General features: G+C 38.6%; 1 protein-coding gene across 2 annotated transcripts in view; it reads left to right on the top strand.

Moving 5' to 3' along the window:
• fbxl17 (F-box and leucine-rich repeat protein 17) overlaps nucleotides 1-26,251 on the top strand; it is a 965,787-nt gene that overhangs the window by 12,582 nt on the left and 926,954 nt on the right. For both annotated transcript variants that reach the window (XM_051929669.1, XM_051929670.1), the window contains exons 3-4: nucleotides 10,761-10,883; nucleotides 11,743-12,000. In XM_051929669.1, coding sequence (XP_051785629.1) covers nucleotides 10,761-10,883; nucleotides 11,743-12,000 — 381 coding nt within the window. The remainder of the gene's footprint in view (nucleotides 1-10,760; nucleotides 10,884-11,742; nucleotides 12,001-26,251) is intronic.

Genomic DNA, 26,251 nt, shown 5'->3' with positions numbered 1-26,251 from the left:
TATTTAAGGGTTTTGTGAGTGTCATGGAAAATTATATAAGAAAAATTAAAACACTTTTCAAATATTATTACACTGGTAAATGTAATACTTTTCCTTTGGTTATTTATAGACAGATTATGTCTGTTCTGCCAAAGTAGACAAGTAGCCTTTTCAAGTTTTATTTTTACTGTCTTTTTTATTAGATTCTGTATGTAGCAGTAGCTGGCATTTTTGGGCAATAATGAGTGAATGTGTAAATGCACCAAGTGTATTGTATGGTAATTATGTCAAGTATTGGTAATAAGCATTTCAGAGTAAGGTCATATGCCATGAGTAAGGTCATGTGCCATTAAACAGCATCTCATTCAGTATTACTGACCTTACTGCATTATGTGTTTTTTTTTTCTGTATTGTAAAACATTCTCTCTTCATTTTAACCTAGTAGACGACAAGTTCTTTTTTTTAACATTTATTTTTGAAAATGTAATCTTGACTGCCAAAGTCAAGCATTTGACTTTTTCGAAAATCATTTCAATATCAGACATTTTTTCCTAAACGTTAACATGAATTATGGCGATGGGACTATATAATTTACTCGTTATAAAATGCTTCAAATTTACCGAAATAAAAGAATTATCCGTCATTTACATCTGAAATCAATTAAAGCCTCTTTGTCACAGATCATGCTTCTTTTTATGCCTCAAGATGGCACATTTATTCAAAAGAAAATGGCATGCATCTTTTAGCTATGCATTATGATGAAACCTACAGAATTTCTATATGCATAAAAAATGTTTGGGATTATGTCCTGTTCCAGTGAGAGCTTATAACACATATGGGGCAAAAATCTGATATGAACAAGCTAAGCTAGTTTAGGTTTTTTTACTTAGAATATAGCCATTTCGTGTTTTGTTTTGAAGTTCTCCTGAAGGACAGACTTGAGTGTGGTATGTCTGCATTAGTGTGCATGGAAAGGCATCAGCTTTGTTCAGTATGGATACATGCAAGACCATATTATACGCACAATCTTTTTGATTTGGTAGCATCTGAGCTAGATCCACCATAATGTGAAGGTGGATCTTATCTGTGTACATTATGCAAGCCTGAGAGATCCTGTGTTTTTTCCATTAAGATAAAACAGATGCTAACTTTTCATGCACCAAAATGAAAATTCCTAGCTGAAGTTCAGAAAGTATAAGGCTAAATGTGGAATATCTTTTTTCATATTTTTTTGCTTCTTTGTTTTTGCACCACAGTATATCATGCAAGTTAAATTAATCAATTTTGATATATGCTTTTCATTTAAGTGAAATTCTAAAACATCAAGTTAATGAAAAATACTTTTATTACTAAAGTTTCAAAGTAGGACATGTTAAAATGTATCTTCTAACTTTTGCTTGTTTTTACAATGCCAAACATTCCTCTGGAGTTGTTCGTACACAGTCAGCAATCTTTGTCAATGTATCATGTTCCTGATCAGTGCATTGCCTATTGCCCAGTTTGCAGTATTTTATGTATGTTACTGTTGAAGCGCATACAAAGATGGGCAATGTTCAGTTTAGTAGTGGCATTACAAGAACTGTAAGCACTGTTGCCCTTGAACTTTTATCTGGTAAATAGCAGGTTAAGAAAATATTTATGTATTTATTTATGTAGTTGGAACTTGTGAAAAAGCACGTAAAGACCACTGCTTTAGTCTTTATAATCTAAGCACATATTCACACTAAAAAATAGGTTTTATATATCTCTGAGCACTGGACTCAGCTGTTAAGCTATTAAGGAATAAACTTTAATAAATGAAGCCATTGAAATATTTGTTATAATAAAATTACATTAAGCTAACGATCAACTCAATCTTTGAAGGAAAGATACTGTGGCTGATTACTTTAAGGGTTATGCTGGTAACAATGGCTGATAGTCCCCCTGAATAAAATCTTGTAGCTGCAGAAAATGCAATTGAGCCAGTTATAAAAAATGTTCTGAAAGCAAGTGATGTAAATCCTTTAGAACTTATTTTAAACATATTTATTTTCCACACATTTTCCCAATCCATTAGGAGAGCTGTGAAATTGAATAATTGAGTGTGGTTGTCAAGATAAGTGCTTGGGATGTACAATTTGTACTTGAGTCACACCATGCTTTGCACAGATTAATGAAGACTTAATCTTGCCAATGGCTGATTTACATTCTTTACCTGAGATTCTGATTATAAATCCTTTTTCCAGCACTGCCTTAAAACATCTCCGGAGGAACGTTTTGAAAGTAAGTGGTAAGGTGGAAGCATATTACATAACTTTCAGTCTGAAGGATGCTGGATCTTTTTGCCTTTAGTGTATTTGGTTATCTGACAAGAAATCACTGAGAATGATGGATTGCACAATTTTTTACAAAAGTAAAAAGTTCCAAAGTGTCATGAACTTGCTACATTCTAACTTAAAGTTAATATACTTCCTGACAGTATCAGTGACTGTAAATGAGGTTTTTCAGATATAACAAGTTCAGCCACAATGTCAGCCCTTTAATTTTAGTTTTAGTGATATGAAAAACACAAGACATCAAACAAATGTACCTCTCTTCTGTTTGCATGGTCCAAAACACTCACATTTATCTTTTCATTTTGTAAACTTTGCATGCATTGTACTTTCAGGTGAGAGTACTCCTTATTCAGCTGTCTCACACACATAAGCCCAGCCTTTATGACTTAAAATTAAATAAAGCCCATTTAGTGTTTGTTGGGACAAGCAGAAGACTGGTCAAATTACATTGCCATCCTTCATGATAGGATGTTGCCACTGCCACTGACTTGGTAAAATTACAGTATGCAAATGAAGTCTATGACTGAAAATCACTGGTGTAATAGGGACTATAGAGTTTAGAAAGGCAGAATAATTTCTACCCAGATATTAAAGGAAGATTAGGGATGCCTGGTTTTTAACAACATTTTATACTTGCATATAATAGTAACAAATGGGTTGCTAAAAGATTTGATACATAGATATGTCTGAAAATGAATGCACTATGAGAATACATTGAGAAAAGTTATAAAAATGTTTAGAAGGATTTCATGTTAACAATATTAATATTAATTAATGTGACAAAGTGACTACCTAATACAGTGGATGTCTGAAATTATATTTATATTAATATTTTTTTTTAATTCTCATTTTAAGATATTAGTGAAAACTTCTCAAATGCAAGCCAGAATGCAGGACCATTGACTGGAAAGAATAATGCCTTATTCAAATTAATCTTAATCCCATTCTGTGGAATTCCTTCAGTTTGCCTAATACAGATATATATTTACCATTAAAAATGTAATATGTCATCTGCACAAAAGAATACTGTCTGCTCCATATCCCTTACGTATCAGTTTGCTTATGATTGCAGGTGATGAGAGGAACAATAGCAAATATTTTTGTTGACAGAAGGCAGTAGTCATTTCTGTGCTCTAAAGTAACATACCCAGCACGAATTACATGCTTCTGATCTAGATTATAATAGCTTAATTAATATACATTGTTATGTCACAAAGCCAATTTTTGTAGCGCAGTAAACAGATATTCATATACAACTCTATCAAATGCTTTTTCTGTGTAAACAGGTAATGAATGCATCCTCAGGAAGCTAAAGTGGCTATAGAAGAGTATATTCCATTGAACAATCATCAAACATTTGATTAATATTTGCTTCTTCTTTCACAAATCCCATTAGATTTTTGTTAAATTATATATTAAAGTACTTTTTCCATTAATTTTGCTATGACCAAAATGTTAACATTGTTGTTGAGTGATGAAATTGGTCTGCAGGATGTGCATTCCAGTGCTTTATGCATTTTTCTTTGGAAAGACTGTGATTGAAACCTACCTTAATGTTTAGGTGGAATGCTTTAGCCTTCCCAAACATAGCTAGTATTTATGGACTTAATTGATTGGATATATCTTTTTAATAGAATTTTATTGGGCATTCATCTGGAAATTTGTATAATTTATTAGGTTCTGCATGTAATCTTTCTGTATTTAGAAGATCTGAAGAAATTGGTCAAAAATGTGTTATTTTATTTGAATTAAAGCTCTTCTTAATTTTGTACATGTATCTTGTGTGCTATACTTGTTAGCAACTGTGCTCTCTCTCCCTTTTTTTGTCTTTTTCTTTAGTTACTGAGAATTGCTTGTTTATAGTAAAATGTGTAGTTGAAATAACAGCTTACCAATACTTAGTTGAACTCCTTTGATAGCATGCTCAGTAACAAGCTGCACACTTTATAGAAGCTGTGCAAAAGTCATTGTCATTGTATCGGCTAGGGAATCCTGGACATTTATCATTCCTGCATTCCCGGGAATGAAACTGCTGTAATTCCCGGGAAAATGGCTCGCATATATAGTGTGTAAAAATCGATCAAGAAATAACAAAGTTACAGTTGAAAATAATTAAGTGGCACGGTTTTTTGGCCCACGGTGTAGTGTGTTGCCGATTTAATCCAGTCAACAACAGACCCTGGCTGACTGAGCACAGTGGACTGGGAGGAGTCTGCACTCTGCAGCTCACGAATACCGGGACGGGGCAGAATTCATTGACGTCTGTGCTGTTGACAGCTTTGAACAGGAACTTGAAATTGCAATGCGCCAATCTGTTGCATCCGCATTATCTGTGCTAAGAAACTTGCCATCACAGAATGATGACAAGAAACTGGATGCATCAGTAAAAGCTGAAATGCTGGTGTTTCTGAGCAACGGCAAGCGTGGATGTTGATTAGAACAAATGTATCAGTATCTGATGACTGTGCCGCCTACTTCATTGGAGGCAGAGCGTGCTTTCTCAGCGGCTGGCATACTCTGCACGAAGGTGCGCACTAGCCTGGACGACCGCACGCTCGACGTGTTGTGCTTTCTACGCTCTTATTACCGCAACTAACTAGATATGTGTACTTATATGACAGCATGAACTGCTTGTAGTTAAGGTTAGTCTTTTATTGGTGTCAACATATTACAGTAGTTTTATTAAAAAGAAGTGTTGCTCGTTCTAAAACCGTTCACATGTGAGGTGCCCATGCACTGTGTCATTCCCGGGAGCCCGGGGTTCCCGAATTCCCGGGAATGGATTCCTTAGTATCGGCATTGACTCATTTTTTGATTTGTTTAATTTGGCTTCCAATTTTTTTTTTTCTTGAAAAAATGTAAGATCCAAGAACTTGTCATGAATGTAATAGATGGACAGTGTAATTAAAATGTTTCTGCCATGATTCTTTATCATGTCATAGAAGAAAATAGATAACTGATATGACTGCTTTTTTTTTTTAGAGAGTATTTGTTCAAGTCAGTCTGTTAAGAAATTTATTATTTTAAATAGTACTTTGTTTTTAAAATCACAGGGGATATTTGAAAATTTGAATCATACGTAATGAAACTAAACATTAATATAAACTTAATTTCATTTTTAAATGAATGATTTCCACAAGTAAAAACTGCATTTTTGTCAAAAGGTTCAATTAAAGCTGCTAATACTTTACTTTTCTAGTAAGAGTTAACGATAAGATACTACTGGATATGTTCCATTTTGTATAAACGTAAATAAATTTGTGGTGTACAGCTTGTAAACAGTGAAATTTAAATTAAATACTACATATTGCTTTAATGTGCAATCCCATTATTTTATTTAATCTGCAAGTTGCTGTGTATGTATACTGACTCAAATGGGGAAACAGTATTTTGAAAGAGATGCACCAGTAAATGAGATGTAGCCAAAATATGCTGTGTTTGAAACCAAAAATCAACCTGCACTTTTACCAAGCTAGAAACAAAACCCATAAGTTAGAGTCAAAAAATGTCAAAAAGTCATAAGCCTGATAGTATGAAATAGTAATAACAAGGGGGCTCCGCCCCCTTCTCGCTTCGCTCGCCTACCCCCGGCGTTTTGAACCCGTGCCCGCTGGGCAGCCTCGTGTGAGGATGACGCACGTTTAATACGGAGCGTTCGCCCATGTCACTGTGGGGGCCCTCCACTGTTAAAATGGAGCTCCGTCCGTACTATTATGCGGTGCATTGTGGAGTACGGGTCCGCCTGCGCTGTGTGGTGTGGACGTTTAACTGTCGTTGTTTCTGCCTTTATATTCTGTATCTCGGTGTGCATGTGTTTCGTGCCTAGGTTTTTTTGAAGCTGTTGCATTTCAGTTTTCATCACTTGTAACTCACTCTCCATGTGTTTGTCACCGTTCTTTAATCCCTTTCTAAAGTTTTACTTCATTTCCAGCAGCTCTGTGTATGACTGTATGTGAATGTGTGCTTTTCTACTTTTATTTTTCTATTTTTATTTATTGATCACCTTCCAGACAGTAGAGCAGTTTCAGCGACAGACTGCTGTCACTGTCCTGCTCCACAGACAGATTGAGGAGATCGTTCCTCCCCCAAACTATGTGACTCTTCAATTCCACGCTGGGGGGTAAACGTTAACATTTAACATTATTATACAAAGTTATTGTCTGTTTTTCACCTGCATTATTATCTTTCTTTAATTTAATATTATTTATTGTATCAGTATGCTGCTGCTGGAGAATGTGAATTTCCCATTGGGATTAATAAAGTATCTATATATCTATCTATGTATCTACTCTGTGTTTTATTTGTGACCTCGCTTTATCCTGCTTGCGGCATGTCAGACGGTTCGCAGTCTTTCTCGTTTTACTCTGGGCAGGGGGGCTTTGTTCTGTAACCTGCTCTTTATGTGTTTGTCCCTGTTCTTTAACCTCTTTATGACGTTTTACTTTGTTTGCTACTCTGACAGTTCGTAGTCTCTCCCGTTTTGCTCTGTTGCGGGGGTGGGGGGGGCTTTGTGTGGCGTATGTGTGCTTTTCTACTTTTATTTTTCTATTTTTATTTATTGATCACTTTCCAGACAGAAGAGCAGCTTCAGCGATAGACTGCTGTCACTGTCCTGCTCCACAGACAGATTGAGGAGATCGATCCTCCCCCAAACTATGCGACTCTTCAATTCCATGCGGGGGGGTAAACGTTAACATTTAACATTATTATACAAAGTTATTGTCTGTTTTTCACCTGCATTATTATCTTTATTTAATTTAATATTATTTATTGTATCAGTATGCTGCTGCTGGAGAATGTGAATTTCCCATTGGGATTAATAAAGTATCTATCCATCTATCCATCCATCCATCCATCCATCCTGTGTTTTATTTCTGACCTCGCTTTATCCTGCTTGCGGCATGTCAGACGGTTCGTAGTCTTTCTCGTTTTACTCTGGGCAGGGTGGCTTTGTTCTGTAACCTGCTGCGAGTTGTAGGCGAATACTTCTATCGTAATATCTGCCGTTTTCCGAAACACAAATCGCTGTCTATAATATGTTGGGTTTGATGTGTGACCCTTTGAGGACTCCGTAGTCTGTTCCATTTAACTGTGTTGTGGGGGTGTGAGTCCTCTTTTTCAGTACCATGTCGGGCTTGATTTGTGAAGTTTTGTGGACTCCTTAGACTGTCCCGTTTCACTGTTAGGCGGGGATAATCAGATTCAAATATGTTGTGTTGTCCTTATGTGTGGGTTTTTTGTATGATATCGAGTGTTCGCTTTTGGTTGCTCTTCCGTTTTTGAGCCTCAATCTCGGGCTCGATGGGTGACCGTGTGTGGAGTCCTAAGTCTGTCCCGTTTCACTTTGGGGTGTGTGTCTGACTCCTTGTTTTTGTGTGATATGGGCGCGTTGCCTCATTTCATATTTCTGTTAGTGGAGGGGCGCTTTGTGTCTCATTTCTTATTTATGTTAGTGTGTGAAATCCGTAGTCTGTCCCGTCTCGTATGCAATGGGCTTTGTGTGGCGCTCGTGTCTGAGTCCTTTTTTTTGTGTGCTAGGGGCGCGTTGCCTCACTTTTTATTTCTGTTAGTGGAGGGAGTCTTTGTGTGTCGTGGGTCTGAATCCTCTTTTTTGTGTGCGTACCGTTTCGTGTGCTATGTGGCGCTTGCGTCTGACTGGTTTGTTTTTGGTGTTCTAGGGGCACGTCGCCTCATTTCTTATTTCTGTTAGTGGAGGGGGGCTTTGTGTGTCGTGGGTCTCAATCCTCTTTTTTGTGTGTGTCCCGTTTCGTGTGCCATGGGCTTCGTGTGGCGCTGTGTGCCATGGGTTTGTGTGGCGCCGGCGTCCGACTCCTTTTTTCTGTGTGCTATGGGCGCGGCACCTCATTTCTTATTTTCCGTTGCTTGGAGGGGGGCTTTGTGTGGCGCCTGCGCACTACGTCTTTTGCGTCCACGGCCCATGTCCCTGCGTCCATCCGGTTTACCATTCTCGTTTAGTAATATGGATAGCAATAGGTCTTTAAGGGAAATACCTGCTAACACGAATTAATACTTGGCCTCCAGTGCTGATCTTTAAACCTGTCACAGTTATGATGTCAGATGTCACAATCATCCGTGAACATGCCTCTTGCCAACAGGGAGCCATGTCTTGGTAACAGAATTTGCTAAATGGTGGCTACCTTAAAAAATTAAAGTAGCTTCAGTAACAGTGCAAAATATTTTTAACAAAGTGAAATATAAGCATTTTGTACAAAATGAAACCAAATGTTTGGAATCCTCATAGTTAATACTCCCTAACAGATATACAAAGATCAGATAAAGCTGTAAAAAAAATGAAAAAAGAAAAGGTAAGAAAAAATCTAGCATTTCTACTATATTTATGATCTAACTTATAGCCCACCTTTTTCAAGCTTGGCTCATGTAAACAAATTAAAAAGGAAGTATATATAATGAAAAGAGAATACAGTAATCCCTCCTCCATCGCGGGGGTTGCGTTCCAGAGCCACCCGCGAAATAAGAAAATCCGTGAAGTAGAAACCATATGTTTATATGGTTATTTTTATATTGTCATGCTTGGGTCACAGATTTGCGCAGAAACAGAGGTTGTAGAGATACAAGAACGTTATTCAAACACTGCAAACAAACATTTGTCTCTTTTTCAAAAGTTTAAACTGTGCTCCATGACAAGACAGAGATGACAGTTCTGTCTCACAATTAAAAGAATGCAAACATATCTTCCTCTTCAAAGGAGTGCATGTCAGGAGCACAGAATGTCACATAGATAGAGAAAACAATCTCTAGCAAACAAATCAATAGGGCTGTTTGGCTTTTTAAGTATGCAAAGCACCGCGGCACAAAGCTGTTGAAGGCGGCAGCTCACACCCCCTCTGTCAGGAGCAGGGGGAGAGAGAGAGAGAGAGACAGAGTTTGTTTTTCAGTCAAAAATCAATACGTGCCCTTCGAGCTTTTAAGTATGCGAAGCACCGGTGCAGCATGTCGTTTCAGGAAGCAGCTGCACAAAAGATAGCAACGTGAAGATAATCTTTCAGCATTTTTAGACGAGCGTCCGTATCGTCTAGGTGTGTGAACAGCCCCCCTGCTCAATCCCCATACGTCAGGATCAGAGAAAGTCAGCGCAAGAGAGACAGAGAAAAGTAAGCAATCTAGCTTCTCACCCATCTGCCAATAGCGTCCCTTGTATGAAATCAACTGGGCAAACCAACTGAGGAAGCATGTACCAGAAATTAAAAGACCCATTGTCCGCAGAAATCCGCGAACCAGCAAAAAATCCGCGATATATATTTAAATATGCTTACATATAAAATCCGCGATGGAGTGAAGCCGCGAAAGGCGAAGCGCGATATAGCGAGGGATCACTGTACAGTATATATTAATAGAAACAAGGAAAAGGTTAAATGTTGAAGCTTTGAACAATAATAAAATCTAATTATGTTTAAAAAAAGTCACAATTAGTGATAGGAAAAGTAAGTTTTTTCAGTGCATCAGTACATTTGAACCTTCATAATGCATTATGGGTAATTTTAATGCAGTTTGTGAAAAAATTAAGTGATTTTTTTTTTAATTCTGTTTTGTTTGACTTATTCCATGTATTTTTCAGTTTGCATTTAAAAATACTTTAGATTCCATTTATTTAACCAGAAATCCTAAATCCTGCTCCCAGTCACTGTGCATATGAACTTTGCACATTCTTTTCTTCATATATGTGGATATTACGTTGGATCTGGGTACTCACATTTCACTCTCACATCTTCAGAGATGATGTCGTGAGGTTAATTGGCAATTCCAAACCGACTATATGTGAGAGTGAGTGAGTGATTGATTGAGGGAGGGTGTGTGTGTGGGTGTGTCTTATGATGGACCAGCATCGAGACTAGGAATGTTTCCTACCTTGGGGCCAATGCTGTTGTGATAAGCCTTCCCCTACAGCCATAAAAAGAATTACGCAAATCCAAGAATGTTATGTTAAGTTACCATTCGTTACAATTATTACCTGAAAATCGATACACTTTAAAGCTGAACATGTGATAAAACTCTGCACACCTCCTTCCATTTCCTGTTTGAATAAATCCAAGGGGAAACGGGGATAACATTGTAACCTGGCCAAGTTTTAAAGTGAGGTAAGTGCCATCTAAAGTTGCAGTGAAGCAAGATGTGCCAGTAAGCTGCCATTATAGTTATTAGTTGGAGTTGACTTTACCATTGTTCTAAAGTTGCTATGAGCATTTAATTATCACAAACAGTACATGACTGAGAATATTTTATTTGTTGCTCTAAAATTTATAACTTTGTAGATTCATTATTATTTTTTTTTAACTTGCATCTCTCTATTCCAGCTTGTACATGAAAAAAAGATGAATGTTATGTAGAAGCAGTGGAAAACTTCAGTGCTTCATGCATACTCTGTTATTTGCTGCACATGTTTCTCATGAAGGAACAGTTTTTGTAATTTTCATTTTTCCTTTCTAGATATTTTCTCATCTTTCTGTGAAAGAACGTTGCCTTTCTGCATCATTAGTCTGCAAATACTGGTGTGATCTGTGTTTAGATTTTCAGTTTTGGAAGCAGATTGACCTTAGTGGTCGCCAACAGGTATGTGGGAATACTTCTTGACACACTCTTTGTTATATTTTTAAAATTTATACTGTACTATCATTAATACGATCATTAATGTGATCATACTAGTTGGTGTCTGCAAATCTTCATACATTTTCAGCTGTGAAAAGAAAAGTTTTAATTCACATCCATATTTTTTATTGGTACAATAAAATGTTCATAATGTACCATTAATTGTAACAGATTTAAAGCAGTTTACAGCTTCATGCTGTACTGTTTTAGTACTTTTTTTGCTGCCACCATTGTGTAAATTCAACTCATAGATTTATTCAAAAATAAATTCTAATGTTAGATGTTATCGACTAATGCTATCTTTAATACATTACAATACTATATGTGAGTATTATGCTAAATGAACAGTTCTTCGAATGGGGACCAATACACAATGGAACCAAACTTTTCAGTGTTTTCAGTAACATCCATTTAAAATGCTGTATTACAGCCACTTATTTCCAGAGTGGATGATGATCACATTATTGATAAAACATTTGCAAGTGTGTTGATTGTTGGCCCCTAAAATATACCAAAGAGTATACCTGCATATCTGAGATCTAAATAAAAGGATAGTAAAACACATCTGCTATTTCTTGTGTTTTTTTTTTAATATAAATTGATTAACAGAATGTAATGTATTACTTCTTTTCTTTTTGAAGACTTTTTGTCATGTGAAAATTACTATATAGCTTTACAATATTTATAAAAATCTGCTTAGAGGCACAAGAAATGATTTTGGCATAAATAATAAATGTATTAGATTATACAATGCAAAACGCAAACCTGTTGATGAAATGTTTCATTAATGTTTCTCATTGATTTTGTTTTTTTGTTATTTTAGGTCAATGATGATCTCCTTATAAAAATTGCATCCCGAAGACAAAATGTTACTGAAATAAATATTTCTGATTGTCGCAATATTTTGGACAACGGCCTCTGCACATTAGCCTCACAGTGCCCAAGGCTTCTCAAATACACTGGCTATCGATGCAAACAACTAAGTGACCTCTCCCTTACTGCAATTTCTGAGCACTGTCCTCACCTACAGAAGGTGCATGTGGGAAACCAGGACAAACTTACAGATGACGCTCTTAAACAGGTTACATTCTCTAACTGTTTTAATGTTATTCCAATTGATTATTTTTACTTGGTGTTTCTTCAATAACTGAAGTTGAGTTTCATTTTTTACTGCACTATTACAGTTAAGGCAAAACAGTTAAAAATATTTTAGTGTGGTAGAATTAGTATTTTTGTTTCTATTTTATCTCTAACAAATTTGCTACATTATTAGTATCATTATTAGTAAGTGTAACAACCTTTCTTATCAAGTGTGACTGCTGTTCAAGTTATAGGTACACTTTGCAGTTCAGCCTTTCCTAAAGACTAGCAGTTGTCCAACTCCACCCATTGTGCTGCATTTTAGTTCTCACTACAAGATCCATTTGGAAATACAGTTGAAATAATGTATTTAGTGTACACTTTTCAAATATGTATTTTGCAGGTACTTTCACCCTTTCACATTTGTAAGGGTTAAGGGTGGAAGGCCTCAGCAAATGTGACAATTTGCAAATAATACTTTGGTCCTTCTAACTGGTGGGGTGTGTCACAGCGGGATATTTTTGTGTTTTTTTTTTTTTTTAATCTTACCCTGCTTTTTAACTGGCACCCGACTTTTTATCCACATGACAAGTGAATGGTGTCAGCTAGAGTTGGCTTTATGGATATAAAGTCTAGGGAGAAGCAAGTTAGGAGGAGAAAGCTGAGAAGGCTGGCTAAAGCTCTACATGGGTTTCTGGTGGAGGCGAGCAAGCTAGAGAGAGTGAATTGCAAACCATCTGGAAGAGATGGGTGAATCAGATGAATAATTAATGGAACAATCAATGTAGAAGGAAGTAGGTGTAGATCCCACAGTTGTGTTTTCCCAAAAATAACTTTTAATATTAACGATTCAGTATGCATGAATATTAAATAACACTAATATATTTATATATTATATGATTTTGTGAAATGTAGTTTTTTCCGTATTGTTTATATATTTTTGTCTTATGTGTCTTGTGTGAATTTCTGCAATCTTACTTCAAGTTCCAAAAATATTTCCATTTAATTGTTTGAAACCATGAAAGTCAAATTCGTGATTCTGGAGGGGCTACTGTGTATTTTATAGAAGGATACTGGGACAGGATTAAGGTTGCACACACACACACACACACACACACACACACACACACATATATATATATATATATATATATATATATATATAGAGAGAGAGAGATATCTATCAGCTCTGAAACAAAGACATATCGACTTGGTTGGTACAGAACAATAAAACTGTTCTTCTGAACAGAACAGTGAGACAGGCACAACAAGGCAGCACCATGACAAACTCTAATACGTTGTCTTGCAAAGGGAAGTATAATGTGTGCTCTACTTGCAAGCCCAGGAAAACAATTAAATTTCCTAATAGTCAATACCAGGATAACATGGAAACTGAATATAGAAGCATCTGTGATGCCTGTAAGATATGATAAAGCTTATTTCAAACAAAAGTGTAATCCAGCCAAATCCACGTTCTATCTTTCTGAATAAACATAATTCTTTCTGCTTCTGTTGTTTCAGTTTGAAAAGCTCTGCTTCCCTAAAGTGGGCTCAACATTCATTCTTTCATTCATTTTACACTGCTTATTTGTGACTCTGGGTTACAGGGGCAACGTTCTTAGCAGTGAAGCACATTTGTCTCTTTTACCATTAATACTTGCCAACTCATGCTGTGGGATCCCAAGGCATTCCCAGGTCATCTGGGAGATATAATCCTTTTAGCAAGCCCTGGATCTCCCTCACCTGGTTATGCCTATAAAACATCCACAAGGAGGTGTGCAGATCAGTTGTCTCCTCTTAATGTGGTGCGTCAGCAGCTGTACTCCAAGACTCTCTTGGATGTCTGCTTTTTTTACCCAGCCACCCTGCATGGAAAGCTTATTTCAACCACTTGGTCCACAATCTTGACCCGTCGGTCATTTCCCAAAACTCAAGACAATAGGTAGGGACGTAGATCAACTGGTAAAAAAATTTGATGATTTGCCTACTGGCTCAGCTCCTTCTTCAGCACCACAATTTGGTATAATGACTGCATAACTGTGCCCGCATCCCTTTCCCCATCATTCAAGACCCCAAGATACTTGAACTTTTCCAATTGAGGCAGTAACTTACCTCCCACTCGGAGAGGACAATTCATCAGTTTCCTACTGAAGACCATGGGCTCAGATTTGGAGACGCTGATCCTCATTCTCGTTGCTTCACACTCGGTCACAAACAGTTCCAATGTGTGCTGGAGTTCACAGCCTCATAAAGCCAACAGGACCACATCTGTAAAAAGCAGTAATGCAATTCTAAGGCCATCTAACTAGACATCTTTCCCTCCCTGGCCACATCTGGATTTCCTGTCTATGAAAATTACAAATGGGATAGAAGACAAAGAACAGCCCTGGTAGAGTCGCACACCTACTGAGAATGGTGCTGATATTTTTTTGAGTATGCAGATATAGCTATCACTGCAATTATACTGGGACTGAATAGCCCTTTTTAGGGCCATGGAACCCCATCCTCTTGCAGCACCTGTCCACAGAATGCCTCAAAAAACACGGTCAAATGCCTTCTCTAAGTCTACAAAACTCATGTAAACTGATTGGGTGTACTTCCATACCCCATCCAGGATCCTCATAAGGGTAAAAAGGTGGTCCACTGCTCCATGGCCTGGAAGGAATCCACAATCCACAATGAATATCCTGGATATGAGGTTCCACAACTAGGCAGAGTTTCCTTTCCAGTTCCCTGGCATAAGCATCCCCAGTAGGCCGAGGAGTGTGCTCCTCCATTCGATCATTTTTAAAAAAAGGGGACTTCCACCCTGGTCTACCACTTGAAGCACTGCTCCTGATGACCATGCATCACTGAAAATGCATGTCAACAATGACGGTACAGCAATGTTCAGAGCCTTCAGCATATTTGGATTGGATCTCGGCCACCCCTGGATCCTTGCCCCTTCAGTGTTGCTTAACTATCTCAGTGAGCTCCCTCAGGGAAATGGGCATTGATCCCCAATCAATTTCTGTCTCAGCCTCCTCCACAGTTTGCACAATCATTGGGTTCAGGGGCCTCTCAAAGTGTTCCTTCCACTGCCAGACTACATCCTCCTTCTGGGTCAGCATTTCTCCACCTTTATTGAGAACAACCTGGGTGATACCATGCTTTTCTCTTCAGTGCCACCTGATGATTTGCCAGAACCTCTTTGAGCCTGATCAATATTCTCCTTCCATGGTCTTTCTGAACTCCTCCCATACCTGGGTTTTTGCTTCCCTTACCGACAAGGAAGCAGTCTTTTTAGTGTGTTGGTACCCTTCTGCTGCTTTAGGAGTCTCCTATGCTAACCATACACGGAAGTCATCCTTTTTCAGACTGATGGCATCTCTCACTTCTGATATCCACCATTGGGTCCTTGGATTGCCACCTTGAGAGGCACCTGTGGACTTCAGTCCGCAGCTCTTGGCAGACTGTTCCAAAGTGGAGGCTTTGATCAAGGACCATTTGGACTCTACAGTACGTCCCCATGCTCGCCCTGGATTTGTGTAAAGCTCTTCTGGATGTGTAAATTGAAAGTCTTCTCAACTGGGGCCTCCCCCAGATGTTCCTTGTCCACCCTCAGTACTCGCTTGGGCCTTGCAAGTCTGTCCATGTTTCTCCCCAACCATCTCACCCAACTCACCACTAGGCAGTGATCAGTTGACAGCTCTTTTCCTCTCTTTACCTGAGTGTCCAGAACATATGGCTGCAAATCTGTTGATACAATTAAAAAAATCAATCATAGATCTTTTGCCTAAGGTGCCCTTGTACAAAGTACACTTATGAGCTACCTTATGTTTGAACATGGTGTTTTATTATGGACAAACCATGCCTATTTCAGAAGTTTAATAACAAACACCACTCGGGTTTAGATCAGGAAGGCTGTTCTTCTCAATCATGCCTCTCCAGGTGTCTGCTTCATTACTCACATGGGTATTGAAGTTGCCAAGCAGAACTATGGAGTCCCCATATGGGACCCTTTCCAGGATCCCTTCCAGGCACTTCATGAAGACCTGGTGTCCAAGCCGCCATTTGGTGCATAAGCTAAGGTATGCTGAATATGCTGACGTCTTTGTTGATTACTTAGATCTGAAGCCATCTTAGATGGGTAGCACAGATAATCTTAGATAAATATATAAAACTAGCCAACCTGCGGCGCCGCATAATTATGTATTGATGGGTGAACACTTCCTGAAAGACACAGTTGTCCAAATGGGGTTGTTTTTGAGGATACGACTGTAGGTGAATGAAAAGATGTAACTCTGGAGAGGGCAACATACAATACAGCGTTTTACACGCTGCATACAGCGATTCACATCCGCGACAAATATGATTAAGCTTAGATGGTGCTGGCGCGTCCACCCTCGCTCTCAAAGCATACACACTGCCTGGTCATGTGCCCGCTCGCAAGAGCAACTAACAGAGACCCGCCCACCAACTGTAAGACCATGGGATACCCCTCGCAAACTGTTCTACACGCCGCATACAGCGATTCACATCTGCGACATGATTTTTCTTAGATGATCCTGTCGCGTCCACCCTCGCACTCGAAGCATACACACTGCCTGGTCATGTGCCCAGTCGCAAGAGTAACTGACGGAGACCCGCCCACCAACTCTAAGACCATGGAATACCCCTCGGAAACTGTTTTACATGCTGCATACAGCGATTCACATCCGCAACAAACATGCCTCTTCTTAGATAGTCCTGCCGCGTCCACCCTCGTTCTTGAAGCATACACGCCGCCTGGTCATGTGCCCGCTCGCAAGAGAAACTCACGGAGACCCGCCCACCAACTCTAAGACCATGGCGTGTAAAACAGTTTGCGATGGTGGACGCGGTTGTGCATCATAACCGAAAAGAATACAGTGGAACCTTGGTTCACGACCATAATTCGTTCCAAAACTCTGGTCGTAAACCGATTTGGTCGTGAACCGAAGCAATTTCTCCCATAGGATTGTATGTAAATACAATTAATCAGTTCCAGACTTTATGAACTGTATGTAAATATATATTTTAAGTTTTTAAGCACAAATTAAACCATAGAATGCACAGCGTAATAGTAAACTAAATGTAAAAACATTGAATAACACTGAGAAAACCTTGAACAACAGAGAAAACTAACACTGCAATAGTTTGCGCTATAGCGCTACCAACCGCTGGCTAGAAACACTTTTTTTTTAATGAGTTTTAAGCACAGGGAAAAAAATGAACATTTGAAAAAATCCGTAATTTAATAAACCACCAAGAAAAGTAACATTGCAACAATGCACACTACGAACTGATCGCTGTAAACAGAAGTGAAAACAAAATCAAGTTCAGTGCATTCTTTAACTGCCTTCCTACCTTATGAGTCCAGCCCCCTCTCTCTCGCGCTGCATGTGTGTGTGCGTCGGTCTCTGTCTCACGCTGCCTGTGTGTGTGCGCGTGTCTCTCTGGCGCTGCCTGTGTGTGTGCCTCTGTCTCTCTCTGGCGCTGCTTGTGTGTGGCGCGGCTCTCTCTCTCTCTCGGGCTGCCTGTGTGTGTGCGCGGCTCTCTCTCTCTCAGGCTGCCTGTGTGTGTGTGCCTCTGTCTCTCTCTCTCTGGCGCTGCCCGTGTGTGTGCGCGGCTCTCTTTCTGGCGCTGCCTGTGTGTGTGCACGGCTCTCTCTCGCGCTGCCTCTGTGTGAACCGAGGTTCCACTGAGGTTGACTAATGAAAAGTCAACGTGGCTCAGAGGTGTATGTGGAGTCTAGCAGAGACGAACGTGAATGACGCCTGGTGTTGTGAGTTGCTGCGTCCGAGTTGGTGGGCGTGGCTCTGCGAGTTGTCGTCGTATCCAATGGTCTTAGAGTTGGTGGGCGTGGCTGTCTTGTGTGCTTTCCATGGGTGGCTACTTGTCGGCAGCTTAGTGAATTATATACGGTGGGCGTGGCTGTCTTGCGTGCTTTCCATGGGTGGCTACTTGTCGGTGCGTGCTTTCCATGGGTGGCTACTTGTCGGCGGCTTAGTGAATTATATATATATAGATATAGATGTAAGTACCGAAAAGGCAGATGCTTTAAACAAAAACATGGCTTTAGAATAACCACATGTTTAACTAGGTACTGTTTTAGATATGTTATCTGTCTGCATTGATATACTAATTTAATTTTACATGATTTCCCGCCCTCTTCATAAAGACAAAAAGGTTTATAAGATTAACAAATCTAAACTGGCCCTGGATGAGTGTGTGTGAAGATGACTTTTGCTGTGACCCTGTCACTTAATAAGCTCAAAAATGGTGTAGGCCTTGAAAAACCAAATTCAGATCATTACTTTAATCCAAGGCTAACCCTAAAAAGGGTAGATCTCACTACCTCACCCTAGCTTCATAGGCTCAAAAACTAGAAAGAGTACCTTACTTTGAAAGCAGGGGCCAAACCCAGGAAACCCAATAGCTAGATAGAAAAGTATAATCCACAAACAAGGGAAACAAGCTCAATACCAAACAAGCTGTGATAACAGCTGCTTCTCCTTAAATACCAGTGGGAGCAGTTATTCAGCTCTTGCATTAGTTGGCCCTATTCCACCGGACTCAACATACAAAACTACAAGTACCATAACTAGAAGGACAAGGCACCACAAAACTAACATTGTTCATAAAAACAAAATTCAGTAAATTAAAATATAAATGAAATAGTGCAACATAAAAATGAAACAAAACATAATCAACTATACTTATGTAAAAGACAACAAAAAAGGAAACACACTTGAGCTAGGAAAATAATCTCTGGCTGAACCGAGACAACTTTAGCTTGGGACAAATTAGAGTCCCCACCTTGTACGTGATACATTCTCTCACCACTTCGTATCACAGGTCAGGACTTGAATGCAGTATCTATGCCTTTTGAAGTCTGCATGTTTGCAGTTTGTCAGTTATGTAGGCATGTATTTGTGGACCCTGAAAGTTTGATATTGGGGGAAGCAAATACATTTTCTCTGGCACTCAAATTGGTTATGGTTTATAGATTTAACAAAGTACAATGAAATTTTTAGTTGATTGTCTAATCAATATGCAAGATGTTACAACTCTTTGGTAGTATGATTAATTAGTATAACTACCTCCCCTTAAAACTTTGGTCTTCCTTGCTTAATAAGAGAATCTGCATGTCAGAAATAACCAAACAGAAAGGATAGCACAGATAACTTATTTAACTTACATGCAGATTCCAGTAGTAAACAGTTAATTTTATGTTTACTATTTAAACTAGGGAGTGTCTGATCAGGTTTTTTAAGGCTGATACTGATCACCGATTTTATTTTACTTGATCGTCCAGTATTGATTCTGATTTTTTATTTTCTCTTTAAAAAATACTTTAATAAAATATGTACGAAAATATTTATCTGTAATACACATGGCATGAAGGAAAATAAAACGTTTCTCATAATTACATGCTGTCATATTGTTTAGTTTATTCTGTAATGTACCTAAAAACAAAGCTTAATTAAAAACAGTAGTTTTCACCATTTCTCCAACAACAAAAAAATATATATTAAACGCAATTAGCGGTAAATGCTGCTTAATTGTAAATAAGCATGCACTTATACATTTTAATCATTTTAATTCATTAATTGCACATACACGTTTTTGCTGTTAAAAAAAAATATACATTTACTATATTTATACAGGTGTTTTTTTTTTTTTTTTCTTCTTCATTGTATCAACTAGACATTTGTAATTCTTGGGGTGTAATTATAAAATATGGATTATCATTTTAAATATATAGTACTTGTTTCTGATCCAAACTTACGTTGTATAACAAACACAGTACACATCTATAAAAAAAAGCCTGTTGTTTACTATGTAGGAATTTCAAATTTGTTTGTATCTTTTCTTTTTCCAATTAAAAGTATAAGCTGCTGCATTTTAAACAAGCACATTATTCAAACTCAAGTGGTGTCTGTTTTAATTTAAAGGTCAAAATAAAGGCCTACATTTTTTAAAGTAGGTTTTCTTGTTATTTTGTCTAGTTGCACAGGATGACTTCTCTGATTACTTTTTTTTTTCATTTTATTACTCCACTTTCCAATCTCTTCTCATTCACTGATAAAACAAGCTTCTACTCACTGTTCTTTGCTACACTTCAGGAAATTTTCTGCAAAAGAAAAAAAAAGATACAGCAGGCTTAACTATAGTGATACATTGTGTAAAGGAGTGCTACAGCTAAATTACCATAAAGCTTTGAAAAACGGGCTGAAAGTATTGGTTTTTGTGATCAGTCTTTTTTTAGTGAATCTCTAACTATTTTCATTGATGGCCAATCGATCAGAGGATTCCTATTTTAAACCCAACTTGATACTTTGCAGAAAGATGAGCACAGTAGGGGGTTAAGGAATAGCATGCAGTACTGAACTAATCTTTTTTTTTTTTCCTGTCATATACAGCAAAAATTAACACAAGTAACCGAATATTTTTTTTAAAATTATGTATATAATTATGTCTATGTCCTGGGTATGACGTTAATCTGCACCCAGCCCTGCATGTAGGCCCCCCAACCTGCAGGGAGAAACCTGGGACTTGGTGGCAGAATTGGCACTCCAGCTACCATAAAAAAAACTCGCAGTGTTCCACTTCATCTGAACTAGTGTGGTGCTGAGGTGTCACCCATTACATGACTGCACTTGGGTCCTAATCTGGGATCCTGAGTTGGTTTGTCATGTGGTGTGTGCGGCAATGCGCTGTATCAGTGCATGCTCCTAATCTCTCACTCTCTCAGCATTGTGCTACAAGTTAATAGAAAGCTAGCTGTGCGTGATAACTATTGATGGCTTAGATAGCTAAACAAGCATTGCTGACACTGAAACAGATCCTGAAAATGATTATTCTAAAGAAGCCATAGTAAAACAAAATGTAAATATATCAATTATTTTCCGTTGTCATTAATGAGAAAGGAAAGCAACTTTTGCTTCCTTTGATGGATGGTTAACAGTTGTGGCACAAAACAGCTGTCAGTCAGGGATCTGTGATTTTAGAGTGAACCAGAATAGGTAGGATCAGCAACAGAACAATAATTTTAAGGTGCTACAGAAGTGTCTAAAAATCTCTCCTTACTGAAAATGTATATCAAAATGGCAGAGTAGTTTGCTAGGAAAAAAGTTATTGTGGCATGTGCTTAAGAAAATGTCCATTTTACTAATGGCAATGCAGAGTTACCGTTGAAATTTGAAAAAGTCTGTTTATTGTGCTAATGTGAAAAAAACTTTTGTAAATTGCAGCAGTAGTGCATGGTGTGTCTAGATAATATGATGCTGAAATTAGTGTGAAGTAAAAGATATAACCATTCTTATGCTTTTTGAATAAGACTTTTTAAAAATTCTATTTGAATAGCTGCATTTGATCTGACAGCTCTAATGTGTAGCAAGCCAGTGTAGCTGACAGTGTAATGAATAGTAATATAATTTATCAGTTATCAGTTATTCCTATTGACTTATTGTCCATTTAAGCAACTTTTCAAACAGATTTCAAAATAACAAATATATTTCACTAGACATATCAGTGGTGATGTACATGTGAAACTGTATAGCACAAGCAAATCTACAATGTATTAAAAATTCAGATAACTTCAAAAATGGCAGGTTGATTAGATTCTGAGATATCAAAGTACATATAAACGAATGACTCTTTCACCACTCTTTTTCACAGATGATGGCGGATATAATGAAAACCTATATAGTGACCAAAGGACTATGTTGGTATCATCTGTCTACAAGTATTGCAGTCTAAGTGATTTTTACCAAGCTTTATACAGGTTTATTAATTAGTACGTATCTGTCAGTAATTGGCAGTAGTCCGCTGGTCTGAGGATATAAGATTCGATGTTGTACTAGTAAATAAGATTAGGAAGTTAGGTGTTTTAAGGTAAGGTAGTCATACCTGCTTGTCATGGTTCTGGCTAATGACTACTGATTGTATGCTGTTTAGCACATACAAGTATAAGTATCAATATACAGTGGAACCTCGGTTCACGAACGTCTCGGAACACGTACAAATCGGTTTACAACCAAAAAGTTTGCCAAACTTTTGCATCTGTTCACGACCTCACACTCGGTATACGACTCGGTTTGTACGTGTTCAGTCTCTTCCTGTGCAGCGAGCAAGAGAGAGCGAGAGAGCGCCACACACACACAGGCGCGAGAGAGAGAGAGACACACACACACACACACACACACACAGAGGCAGCGCGAGAGAGACATGCACACACACACACACACACACACACAGGCAGCGCGAGAGAGAGAGAGAGAGACACACACACACAGGCAGCGCAAGAGAGAGAGACACACACACACACACACAGGCAGCGCGAGAGAGAGAGAGAGACACACACACACACACACACACAGCGAGCGAAGCGCGAGAGAGAGAGACACACAGGCAGCGAGAGAGAGAGACACACACACACACACACACACACAGTGAGTGTGAGCGAGCGAGCGAAACACACGCACGCGCACACACACACACACACACACACACACAGGCAGCGCACGAGAGAGAGAGACACACACACAGGCAGCGCGAGAGAGAGAGCTGGACGCATAAGTTAGAGAAGGCAGTTAAAGAATGCACTGGGCTTGTTTTTGTTTTCACTTCTGTTTACAGCGATTGGTTCGTAGTGTGCATTGTTGCAATGTTACTTTTCTTGGTGGTTTATTAAATTACGGATTTTTTTCAAATGTTCATTTTTTTCCCTGTGCTTAAAACTCATTTAAAAAAAAAAAAAAAAAGAAGTGTTTTTAGCCAGCAGTTGGTAGCGCTATAGTGCGAACTATTGCAGTGTTAGTTTTCTCTGTTGTTCAAGGTTTTCTCAGTGTTATTCAAGGTTTTTACATTTTAGTTTACTATTACACTGTGCATTCTATGGTTTAATTAACTATATTTGTGCTTAAAAACTTAAAAAAATATACAGTGGTGTGAAAAACTATTTGCCCCCTTCCTGATTTCTTATTCTTTTGCATGTTTGTCACACAAAATGTTTCTGATCATCAAACACATTTAACCATTAGTCAAATATAACACAAGTAAACACAAAATGCAGTTTTTAAATGATGGTGTTTATTATTTAGGGAGAAAAAAAATCCAAACCTACATGGCCCTGTGTGAAAAAGTAATTGCCCCCTTGTTAAAAAATAACCTAACTGTGGTGTATCACACCTGAGTTCAATTTCCGTAGCCACCCCCAGGCCTGATTACTGCCACACCTGTTTCAATCAAGAAATCACTTAAATAGGAGCTGCCTGACACAGAGAAGTAGACCAAAAGCACCTCAAAAGATAGACATCATGCCAAGATCCAAAGAAATTCAGGAACAAATGAGAACAGAAGTAATTGAGATCTATCAGTCTGGTAAAGGTTATAAAGCCATTTCTAAAGCTTTGGGACTCCAGCGAACCACAGTGAGAGCCATTATCCACAAATGGCAAAAACATGGAACAGTAGTGAACCTTCCCAGGAGTGGCCGGCCGACCAAAATTACCCCAAGAGCGCAGAGACGACTCATCAGAGAGGTCACAAAAGACCCCAGGACAACGTCTAAAGAACTGCAGGCCTCACTTGCCTCAATTAAAGTCAGTGTTCACGACTCCACCATAAGAAAGAGACTGGGCAAAAAACGGCCTGCATGGCAGATTTCCAAGACGCAAACCACTGTTAAGCAAAAAGAACATTAGGGCTCGTCTCAATTTTGCTAAGAAACATCTCAATGATTGCCAAGACTTTTGGGAAAATACCTTGTGGACTGATGAGTCAAAAGTTGAACTTTTTGGAAGGCAAATGTCCCGTTACATCTGGCGTAAAAGGAACACAGCATTTCAGAAAAAGAACATCATACCAACAGTAAAATTTGGTGGTGGTAGTGTGATGGTCTGGGGTTGTTTTGCTGCTTCAGGACCTGGAAGGCTTGCTGTGATAGATGGAACCATGAATTCTACTGTCTACCAAAAAATCCTGAAGGAGAATGTCCGGCCATCTGTTCATCAACTCAAGCTGAAGCGATCTTGGGTGCTGCAACAGGACAATGACCCAAAACACACCAGCAAATCCACCTCTGAATGGCTGAAGAAAAACAAAATGAAGACTTTGGAGTGGCCTAGTCAAAGTCCTGACCTGAATCCAATTGAGATGCTATGGCATGACCTTAAAAAGGCGGTTCATGCTAGAAAACCCTCAAATAAAGCTGAATTACAACAATTTTGCAAAGATGAGTGGGCCAAAATTCCTCCAGAGCGCTGTAAAAGACTCATTGCAAGTTATCGCAAACGCTTGATTGCAGTTATTGCTGCTAAGGGTGGCCCAACCAGTTATTAGGTTCAGGGGGCAATTACTTTTTCACACAGGGCCATGTAGGTTTGGATTTTTTTTTCTCCCTAAATAATAAAAACCATCATTTAAAAACTGCATTTTGTGTTTACTTGTGTTATATTTGACTAATGGTTAAATGTGTTTGATGATCAGAAACATTTTGTGTGACAAACATGCAAAAGAATAAGAAATCAGGAAGGGGGCAAATAGTTTTTCACACCACTGTATATATATATATTTACATACAGTTCGTATGGTCTGGAACGGATTAATTGTATTTACATACAATCCTGTGCGGGAAATTACTTCGGTTCCAGACCAAATCTGGTTACGACCAGAGTTTTGGAACGAATTATGGTTGTGAACCGAGGTTCCACTGTACTGTGCTCTGTATTGTATGTGTTACAACAGTGACCCTATAAAAATCCCTCTATTACAGTAATCCCTCCTCCATCGCGGGGGTTGCGTTCCAGAGCCACCCGCGAAATAAGAAAATCCGCGAAGTAGAAACCATATGTTTATATGGTTATTTTTATATTGTCATGCTTGGGTCACAGATTTGCGCAGAAACACAGGAGGTTGTAGAGAGACAGGAACGTTATTCAAACACTGCAAACAAACATTTGTCTCTTTTTCAAAAGTTTAAACTGTGCTCCATGACAAGACAGAGATGACAGTTCCGTCTCACAATTAAAAGAATGCAAACATATCTTCCTCTTCAAGTCAGGAGCAGATGTCAGAGAGATAGAGAAAAAAAGCAAACAAATCAATAGGGCTGTAGCTTTTAAGTATGCGAAGCACCGTGGCACAAAGCTGTTGAAGGCGGCAGCTCACACCCCCTCCGTCAGGAGCAGAGAGAGATAGAGAGAGACAGATAAAAAAATCAATACGTGCCCTTTGAGCTTTTAAGTATGCGAAGCACCGTGCAGCATACTTAAAAGCTGCACACAGAAGGTAGCAACGTGAAGATAATCTTTCAGCATTTTTTAGACGAGCGTCCGTATCGTCTAGGTGTGCGAACAGCCCCCCTGCTCACACCCCCTACGTCAGGATCACAGATAGTCAGCGCAAGAGAGAGAGAAAGAAAAGTAAGTTGGGTAGCTTCTCAGCCATCTGCCAATAGCGTCCCTTGTATGAAATCAACTGGGCAAACCAACTGAGGAAGCATGTACCAGAAATTAAAAGACCCATTGTCCTCAGAAACCCGCGAAGCAGCGAAAAATCCGCGATATATATTTAAATATGCTTACATATAAAATCCGCGATGGAGTGAAGCCGCGAAAGGCGAAGCGCGATATAGCGAGGGATTACTGTATAAAAAAAAAAAAAAAAAATAAAAAAAAAAAAAACTTTGGACAAGATGTGATCTTTTGAAGAGAGACATTTCAGAGAGACACTTTCACGTCCCGCGACATGGTCAAGTCACGTCATACTGACATCCTTTGGAAGCAAGTCCCGTGAGACAGTGACCTTTGCAAGTCACCCCCTACTTACAAACATTTTCAAACAAGATCATGGTCATCTAACTTTTCAGTTGTTGGATAGAACTTCAAAAACGATTAAGCGAAGAAGAAAGAGCAACACGTTGAAAAGAGAACCAAAAGTGTTGGAGAGAAAAGAAAGCCCCAAAAAAATGCAGAAAAGAACAATAATAATGTATGTGCAAATTCTGATAATATGGAAAGTAAGCAACAACTAAGTGAAGAAGAAAGATCTGCAACGTCTATCGCAACATTACATTATTAATGCGTATCTAAAAGTCGAAGCTAATCATCTCTTCTTTATTAAATCGAATCAAGCAAAACTTAGAACGGAACATATGCAAATATCAATAGTTCAGACAAATTCGAAATAGGTAAAGCAGCAGTAGTATTACCATCAGCATATCAAGGTAGCTGAAGAACATTGCA

Source organism: Erpetoichthys calabaricus, chromosome 7, assembly GCF_900747795.2.
Source record: "Erpetoichthys calabaricus chromosome 7, fErpCal1.3, whole genome shotgun sequence".
Classification (NCBI taxonomy): Eukaryota; Metazoa; Chordata; class Cladistia; order Polypteriformes; family Polypteridae; genus Erpetoichthys; species Erpetoichthys calabaricus.
The sequence above is the reverse complement of the archived record's forward strand: the minus strand, read 5'-3'. Positions and strand labels throughout refer to the sequence as shown.